At 36.8% G+C, this 9,873-nt stretch overlaps 1 protein-coding gene across 2 annotated transcripts in view; it reads left to right on the forward strand.

The window, feature by feature from the left end:
- The window catches only part of LOC108242732 (alpha-1,6-mannosylglycoprotein 6-beta-N-acetylglucosaminyltransferase B), a 227,617-nt gene that overhangs the window by 193,067 nt on the left and 24,677 nt on the right, over positions 1-9,873 (forward strand). For both annotated transcript variants that reach the window (XM_017427751.3, XM_017427752.3), the window contains exons 13-15: positions 1,222-1,380; positions 1,538-1,684; positions 2,057-2,173. In XM_017427751.3, the coding sequence (XP_017283240.1) occupies positions 1,222-1,380; positions 1,538-1,684; positions 2,057-2,173 (423 nt within the window). The remainder of the gene's footprint in view (positions 1-1,221; positions 1,381-1,537; positions 1,685-2,056; positions 2,174-9,873) is intronic.

Raw genomic sequence — 9,873 nt, forward strand, 5'->3', positions numbered from 1 at the left:
ATATATATATATATATATATATATATATATATATATATATATATATATAGAGAGAGAGAGAGAGAGAGAGAGAGAGAGAGAGAGGTGCGATTGTGACTTTCAAGTCAAATTTTTCCCAGCTCCATCATACATAAACACAACATCAGTATTAAATTTGTCCTTGGTTTTATGCTAATAAATCACTCTTCATGGAGACATTTTAAGGTTGGTTTTTTTTTACGTACAATAAAACTGCTTCATGTTTGTTTCGCTCGTTTATGCAGTGATAAAGGCCAGCATTCCTTGAAGGAATTCATTTTGTCTGCAGGGTCTGAGTTTTATACTGAGATCTTCCTATTTTGTTGAGGGACAGAGTGATAACCATTTTGGTCAAATCTTATGCAGTTTGTTTTTTTTCAATATCATGAGATCCTGTAAGATTTATTAAAACTTAAGAGTGCATGTTAGGGATGCTCTCAGCTCAATATCTATAAATCTGACATCTATTTTTGTGTTTGCTATTTTCAATTAGCTATTGCAGCCATCTTGAATTGGGTTGACTCCACAAGTTATTAAGTTGTAGAGGTGCATCCAGTCTTACTTTCAAGGTTCTGGCAAAAAAACAAAGGGTCTGTGTGCAGTACAGTAATAATCGTAAACTACAGCTGAGGGGGAATTATCAAATGGAAACTAACTGAATAAACAAACAGGAACTACCAGAATAAAACAAGACGTAGCCTAAAATAACAAGAAATTAGTCAAAAAGAACCAAAGTGTACAAGTAAGTGAAAGAGATGATTATGACACAATCCCTGAGAACAAAACGCTAAGCACCATGGCATCATACTGAAGAGAAAGTTTGGCTGAAAGCTGCTGGCCTGTTTCTGTGCCACTAAGTGAATGACGACCAGGTTACACTTTATTTTAAACTCAGAGGAAAATGTAGTTGTTTTTATTTTCCCCGTTGGACTTTGGTAGTTAAGAATACATGGTGGTATTAACACTTTTTTTTTTTCAAACCGTAGCAATGTCTTTTTTTACCAGGCATATCCATAATAAATGTATGTAGATGTTAGGAGACACAAATATAATCAGATGGTAGCAGCTGAGATACTCAAACAAATTTCACAAAGACAAAAGACAACAGACATGGGTACAAATGTTTTAGTCTTAATTTCAACAAATATGTTGTTTTCATACCTCTTGATATCCCCCATCCTTTTGTTTCTGCTCCTCTTACAGCAGGGGAAAGACGGTTTCCTGGAGATCCTCCACAGGTACATGGAGGTCCATGGTACAGTGTACTATGAGACCCAGAGACCTCCAGAGGTCCCGCCCTTTGTGAAGAACCACGGCCTGCTGCCCCAACATGAACTGCAGCAGCTGCTCCGCAAAGCCAAGGTAGGAGACTCAGGAGAACATTACCTGAATATAAACTTGCTCATCGCTTGTATCATCCAAACAGGAGAACTCTGTTGTCCAGAAATACAAACTCATCACTTTACTGTAACTGTCTTAAACTGAGCTGCTTATTCTTTTTCTTCTTTTTTCATTCAAGCTCTTCATTGGTTTTGGGTTCCCGTATGAAGGTCCAGCCCCACTCGAAGCTATAGCCAACGGTTGTATTTTCCTGCAGCCAAAGTTCCAGCCCCCCCACAGCTCATTAAATCACGAGTTCTTCAGAGGCAAGCCCACATCTCGAGAGGTAAAAGCTTTAAGATTTGTTGTTTCCATTAACAAGTCAGAGATTATTGTGTATTATACGCTGAACTGGCCAAACATTTTGGTTTAACCCCAAAGCTTTTAAATGAACTGGCACATGGACTGAATTCTGTAAAAACTTAAAAATTGGCTGGAATATAGCGCAAAATGTTTGTTTGTTTCTTCCTTGAAATTAGCAGCCATAGCATTAACTGTTCATTAATTTTGCAGTAATTTTGCACAAACAAATTTATAAAATAAATATTGACAGCATCCAGTTTTAATGAGGAAATAAATTGAGCTTTAGGTCAATTAATTAAAATGTTCAAAACACTGACAGAATTTATTTATTTATTTTTTGGGGTTTATTCTGAAGGTTTTCTCCCAGCACCCATATGCAGAGCAGTACATAGGCAGGCCTCATGTCATGACGGTGGACTACAACAACTCCCTTGAGTTTGATTCTGCAATTAAAGAAATCATGAGGACCAAGGTACTCACACACACTTTCAGGAGAAAAAAATAAAACATTTTGAGTGGTGTCAATGCAGCTACTGTCCAAGTTTTCAAGATCTGTCACATTTCTCCTCTAACATCCATAAAAGCTGACAAAATGAAGTGTAAGGAGAACCAAATGAAATGTTAATTCTGCTGCCAGTGGCTCATTAGGATCACCACGGTGACCACACACTGGGTCTATCTCTCTCCATGACAGCACCTATAATAAGGTTTGAGTCTATAGTGTTTAATACAGAAAATGTGTCCAGTTAAAAGATCCTTCACTTCCAGTTTTGAAGAGAATATTCGGAGCTCAGATACTATGAAAGTCAATGAGAGTTTGGATGTGGATTCTCTTCACTCTGGGGGATTTGAGAAGAAACCAAAAGTTCTATAGCAGTGTGTATAACTGTGTGAAAGAAGACAAAAATGTCTACATTTTGATGTATAAAGTGTGGAAGAAGAGTAAAGTTTGTGAGAATAAAATTAGTTTTCAGTATTTTGGGGAATGTTCAACAGCTCACAATTGAGTAAAATCATTACACTCAAAGTTAAAAATCTTGAAAAAATATAAATCCAAAAATGTGATGTTGTAATCAAACAAAAAGATATCAAAATAGCAATTTAGACATGTAAAGTCTAACTTTTTGTGGCCTATTTAAACTTTGAATGATGTTTTTATTGTGAAGTATGTCTGTGCTGTAGAGTTCATAAGAGGGCTTGGTTTTATTACCTGTTTCACCAAAATCTGATTGTCAAAGTGTAAAATTTAATTTTTTTTCACATTTCATCAACACTATAAAGTACAGCTATCAAAAGTCATAATGTTCCTAGTCAAGTTCCACATTTGATGTAGATAAAAATTATTGGAGGAGAACCAAACTAAATGTTGTAATAAAAACTAAAGAATAATAGTCAAATAATAATAGGTGTATGTCATTGTTTATCCACTGGTACCGTTAATTAGAACATTATAGTCAAAATATGACAATCTGTCATGATCCGTGGAGACCCAGAATGCAGACTCATACTTGAGTGAAAACTAATTTATTAAATAAAGAAAATAAACAAAAACAACAGCTGACGTGGCAGCAACTAAAACTCAATGAAAATCCAAAGCATGGCAAGGCAAGGCAAGGCAATGAGGAAACAAAACACAGGGAGCAACAGCAATCAAAAAACAATGAACCAACAGAGTGTGGGAGAAGTGACCGGGTATTTGAAGACTGAGGGTGACAAGGTAAGTAGAAACAGGTGAGTAGGGATAATGACTGACAGGTGGAGATGGGCGTGGCAAGGAAGGCAAAAGAGTGACGGAGGAGGAATGAATACTAAACAACAACACAAACCAGAAAAAACAAACTGAAACAATAACCAAAACCGCAACAAAATAATAAAGATAGCAAAAACCGAAAACACAAAGATCCAGATCCTCACACTCATGACCATATAATCATTTGTCCTCAGGTTCATTGTAGCCAGTGTTTACATCCAGTAACACAACCATAATATTCATACTTCCATAGTTCTTATATGGGTGGTTAGAACTGTTGCCTCACAGCAAGAAGGTTGCAGGATCACCTCGCAAGCTTTCTGTGTGTTCTTCCCGTGTACTCAGGTGTTTCCCCTGTGTACTCCGGTATGTTAGGTTCATTGGTAACTCTAAATTGTCCCTAGATGTGAGTGAGAGTGTGAATGGTTGTCTCATTTGTCTCTATGTGTCCCTACGATGGACTTGCAACTTGTCCAGGGTGTCCGCCACTTCTCACACAGCGACCGCTTGAGATAGGCTGCCCCCTAACCCTGAAAGCAGGTAAAGAAAATGAATGGATGGGCATTTTACATAACACTGGAGGACATTTTTGCTTGGTTTATAAAGATGAAGCTCTATATTTTTGCCACCAGTGGGATTAAATTTACAGAAGTCATAGCATTGTGTGAAAATAGCTCATATTTGGTTTCTGTAAAACAGAACTGGATCTATTACTGTTGCTATCAGTAATATAGTATTATAGCATATAGTATAGTATAGTATTAGTATTACTAATGTTTTCTAAACTTTGATACAACTGCTTTGCAGATTTATCACAGTAAGTCTCTCCAGAGCAAAGCTCTCTCAATTTGCAGGTACCAGATACGTGTTACAAAGTCAAAAAAATGCAGGAAACGTGGGCTGAGAATAGAGAATAAATAAATGCTAGCACCTGCTAAAAGCTGGAATAAGGTTAATTAAGGAGTCATCTGGGTAAATGAAATCTTTCTGGAAAGCACAAACAGGAGAAAGGAAAATTTGAAAAATGTAAAAATGAGCATAAGAGCAGAAAGTCAGAGACATAGAGAGTGAGTTTGGGACCTCTCAAAAGCCTTCAGTGCTCATTAAAATAGAAGCTAAAGTAACTAGGTAATAAACAATTTATGCATCAAAATAAATGTTTTAAAAACATCAAATGTCAGTTGCGTCAGAAATAAAATTATACTGAATCAAAATGATGAAACAGACACAGATTGTGGGATTGTAGGAACAGTTGAAATTATCTGGTGAAGGTTTCTTATTTTCATCCACCATGAAAGTGCAGTTTATTGGTAGTTTCACAACCTTTATCTTATTTGTAGGTTGTAAATTTCAAGAAGTTGTAAGGTTTCATGCTTGTATTCTTACTAAAGTTCTTGAGATCTCATAAATGGGTTTTGTATTTTAATGCAGCACAAAAATAGTCAAAGCACTTGTTGAATAGGTGTAAAAGCAGAAACCACCTGTCTGTGAGCACCTGTGAACATTCTGACATCAGAATAAACTTGTATGGAGATCAGTCCAAAGCTCATAAGTACAGTACAGGCTGCACATGGGTTTCGTCTCGTCCGTGTTGTCAGAGTTCAGCAGTTCTGGCTGATGCTGCTGCCTTCATCTCCTCTGAGAGAGAACTGATGGACCACTTCACCCTTCAGTGGAGGCACTACGTCTCAACACACACACACACACACACACACTACTGACACAGGGCCTTACCTGCACTTTACAGCCATTAACGTCAAGACACACCAACACACCTATAGCTCCACACACACACACATCATGCTCAGTCATGCAGGACAAAGCAATCTCTGGCAGGCTGACATATCCTCATATTCTAAGAAATCCTTTTTTCTTTCCTTACTTCTTTCTTTTCTTCCTTTTTTTCTGGCCTTCCTTCTTTAATTTTTTTCTTACCTTCGTTCCCTAATTTCTTCCTTCCCTCTTTCCTTTGTTTTTTCTTACCTTCTTCTTTCCCTTCATCAGGCAGGTCCTCTGTTAAATATTTTTTTGTTCATTATTCTGTATTATTCTCAAAACATCTTTAAAAAAAATCTGCTTTTGCTTAAAGCATATTTTTTTCAGGTTATGTTTTGTTACATTTATGTCACCAAAACTTCACTGAAGCTTTGAATTGTTGTTATTTCTGATCCTTTTCTCTTCATTGTGTGCTTTTGATGCATGTGGGTTTTTTTCTGCCCACTCCTGCTAAGTGAACTTGAGTCATTATTATTAACAAAACAGCTCAATTGATTTTGGAACAAAAATTGTATTCAAATGTAAGACACCTGGCTTCACTTTTGTATGATAAAGTACAGCTTTCATACTTTTCCTCAGCTTTATTAGTTGATTCTGTCATTGTTAACAAAATGAGCAGAGCACTGGAGCCAGAACCTGTCATATAGTTTTTGACCACAAGCATCAGGTTTTCTGTGGCTCACAGGCTCTCCCAGTAAAATTCTTTGTTTATGATTAAATAAAACCCCAAAAATCAACAAATGTCACAAAGAATATGAACAGAAAAAAATCAGCAAAGTGATACATAATGAGCACAAAATGACATAAACTCATGCAAAACATTTCAAAGAGACAATGTTGGAGAATCAACACAGCCGCAATATGAGTCTTCTGGTTTTGAAAAATATTTTGAGTCTTTTAGTTTGAGTTTCTTACATCTCAGTGGGGTTAAAGAGGGTCTTTCACACATCTGTGCCCAGAGCCCGGCAGTGTAATAATCCATCCAGAACAAGAGCACTTCAGACATTTCACTCAAGGCTGCACCTGCAAACAAGACTATGTCATCCTGTCTGGGTAAATAAAGATAAAGAAGAAAACTGATATAAAGAAGATTTGTGTGCACAGGTTGTTTCTTTGCTGGAAACTTGTGTTTCCTTCTTGTCCAAATGTTGACTTTCTGCTTACAGTGTAGATTAACTGTGGCTTTGATCAGATCTCCGGTGTGTGTAACTTTTTAAATTGCATCATCGGAGTATACTTGCTTCTCAGCACTTTTTTATTTGAAATGGGCCTAGCCTTATTTCACACATGGCTGGGCATTGGACTGTTTTGATTTTAGATTGGAAATGCAATTTACTGTGTCACGTATCATTTACAAAGGGAAGTCATTTGCATTCGGGATTTCTCTGAAGTATGGTCCTAAAGGAATTTCTGTGCTTTGTTTTTCCTAGCTTTTGGGGTAAAAATTAATAAAAACAAAAAAGAAAAAAAAAATTGTGAAAAGTACCATTTTGAGTGTGAAAATAAAACCAACACAAAACAACCTGTCATTCTACACATTTTACTCTGCTCTAAGGCCTCCTTCACACTGAATGATGACCACCATATGATATTAAAAAAATGACACAGAACATAAATGCTTTCTGCAGAATCTTGTTGAGGTTTTGAGGGCCATGTTAAGAATGCAGCGGGCTCCCCGTTGTGCATGATAGACCATGATAGGTTCATAATGATTTTGAAAACGTGTAAAGTTTTCATAGCAAGATCATGATGGTTTATTGTATTGGGGTCCTGGATGGAATATGGGGGAGTGAGGTGGCAGAGATCCATAATGTGGGGCTTGTACACGCCATTGTGGCTTTCTCCTCAAGATTTTGAGTAATGACTGGCCAAGGTGGCCTCATACCTAGGCTAAAACTTGTGACAAGGTCATGGAAACAGCATCATGTAAATATGACACCCATAGCTGCATCCTGATATGGTCCAAGAGTGTAAATAAACTGTACTTATATAGTGCTTTTCTAGCTAACCAGGACACTTAAAGTGCTTTACAATACAATCTGAGCCCTCATGTACCCATCCACACAGCACTCTACACAGCTAATCTCAATAAATCATTCTATAGAGGCTAATCAGTGCTTTAGATCACATGAGGCACACATTAATGGCAATGAGGGGTTCAGTGTCTTGCCCAGGAACACTTTGACATGTGGCAAACTGGTGGAATTGAACCTCCAACCATCTTAATGGAGGACGACTGCTCTAATCACTGAGCCACAGCCACCCGAAGTCGAGAGTCGTGCCAGGACTTGGTGCATAGAGTGTGATTAGGGTGCATAAGAGCATCCCAGAGATGTGAAAATAGTTGGAAACCCAATTTTGTAAGTACTAAAAGAGTAGCAGCATCACGATTGCCTTCACACTGAAGGAGATTTTCCAAATTTGCTGCAATCCAGCCATGTTCTAGTAGAGTGTTTAGGTCACAGAGAGCTTAACAGGGTTTTTATCCAGTGAGAAGGGGGCTAAGAACTTAGTGGCGGACCATGCTTTTTACAGCCAGGCTTTCAGTGGTGTTCTGTATGAATATTTTTATCTCTTGATACTGTAATTATGATACCACAGCTATGTCATCATCATTACACAGAAATGCAGAATAACAAGGCGTTGGATCACAGACATATTTTATACAGCACCCATTAGTCTTTAATGCTTTAGTCCACCTATTAGCCTTCTAAAAGCAACAAACCAAATCACAATATTTTAGTCAACAATTAAGTCTTATTTTGCAGGACTGGATAAGCCAGGATTTACCATATTTTTAAAAATAAGTAAATAAAATGCATTTTACTCACCAAAATTATTGATTTTTTGAAGACAAAATCCATTTCTTTTCTCAAGACCAATTCAATCATTTAGTCGTACAGCGCAACACTGGTGTGTTTCAGCTCAAACTATAAATCCTTTTCTGTTGCCATGGAGGCTAATGCAAAAAAACTGAGTCTGTCCAGTCGTGTTTTTAGCGTACATTTTGAGCTGAGAATATGTGACTCCAAACACCATGTTTGCAACAGTTGCAAATGACAGACCTTCCCAGGAATACAAACTACAGGGTTCTTGGAGACTGTGAGCCATAGTTACTGCTCATAGATGCTGGATTGAAAGTGGTGTATAAACAGTCTCCCTGGCTGGGACAGGCTTGTTGGCTTCAAGCTTGACTGTCCTTTCTTCACAGTGTCCAGCTTTTCTTGAAGTCTGTCTTGAAAAAGGTATAAAAAAGAATATCTGCAATCAAATCAATTTATTCTCCTCGTTCAGCCATTATGGGTTGAAAAATAGCTGCTACCCCTCCACATTAATACATTTTAGCTTAAGCAAGTCGCTACTGATGTTCTTTGTTAGCTCTGACTGCTACACTCCGTCCAGTCAAAGTACATGAAAATGCAGACATCATTTTGGACCTATTATATGGTTCCAGTGTTACCAACTCAAAATCTGTCTGGTTGAAACAGTCTTGTCACCTTTTATTTTAAGCTTCCAGGGCCTGCACAAATGATTCTGAAGGCTTAAAGGCAGATTTATTTGACCCTAGGAACACACGATGGTTGAAATATGATTGGATAAAATAAAAGCTCCAAAATAAGCATACATTTTTGAGAGCTGCACAACAAAATAAAAATAAAAAAACAATGAAAAGAACAAAATAGATTATTGTCAATTATAAAAACAATTTTAAAGAAAAAAAAACAATTTATATTAAAATGTACGATTTTGATCAATGATTGTTTAGGCCAGCAGAGAAAGACTTGCTGAACCTGTCGGGTTATCACTGTAAGAATTAACATACACAGAGGTGGACTTATATCATGTAACTTTTTTCCTCTATTAAGGAAGTGTCAGCCATTATCTTACTGGGCTGAAACTTCTGGTAACTAGTTGGCAAACAACATTTATAAGGGGGTCTGAAAAAAAGCTTTGAAACATTTGTGGCAGCTCACAATTTCCATGTAGAAGTTACAGAGGCTTGCAGCCTTATCGCTTGAATTTTCTACATGTACAAAATATTGTGTGACAAATGTTTGTCAAAATAGCCATAATAGTTGTTGAGGCCATGTTTTCATTTAGTTTCCACATTTCTAAAGTGCTAGAGCTGTACCCATTTTCAACACAAAATCTTTTTATGACAGAAAACATCTGAGGCTACATCCAGATCTAAAAACCATGCAAATAAATAATAATGTTTTTTAAAAAACTGTCCAAAGGTTTTGTATTTTGAATTCAGAAGTGTACTCCAGTTAATCATAAATGAGGGGTCAGCTACCAAGGTGGTTACAAGCAAATCAAGGCAGGTAGAATATGGACAAAAAAAAATAATGTGCATGGCCCAAAATAAATTTACAAGCTGTTCACACAGAAATATATGGAAGCCCATTTCCGCCATGAAAAAAAAAAATAAAAGACCAACAGGAAGTCATAATTTCGACTTTCAAAGTCATAATTTCGACTTTCAAAGTCATAATTATGAGATTTAAAGTCATAATTTCGACTTTCAAAGTCATAATTATGAGATTTAGTCATAATTATGAGATTTAAAGTCATAATTTCGACTTTCAAAGTCATAATTATGAGATTTAAAGTCATAATTACGACTTTCAAAGTCATAATTTCGA

The sequence above is a fragment of the Kryptolebias marmoratus genome, linkage group LG3 (assembly GCF_001649575.2).
Source record: "Kryptolebias marmoratus isolate JLee-2015 linkage group LG3, ASM164957v2, whole genome shotgun sequence".
NCBI lineage: Eukaryota > Metazoa > Chordata > Actinopteri > Cyprinodontiformes > Rivulidae > Kryptolebias > Kryptolebias marmoratus.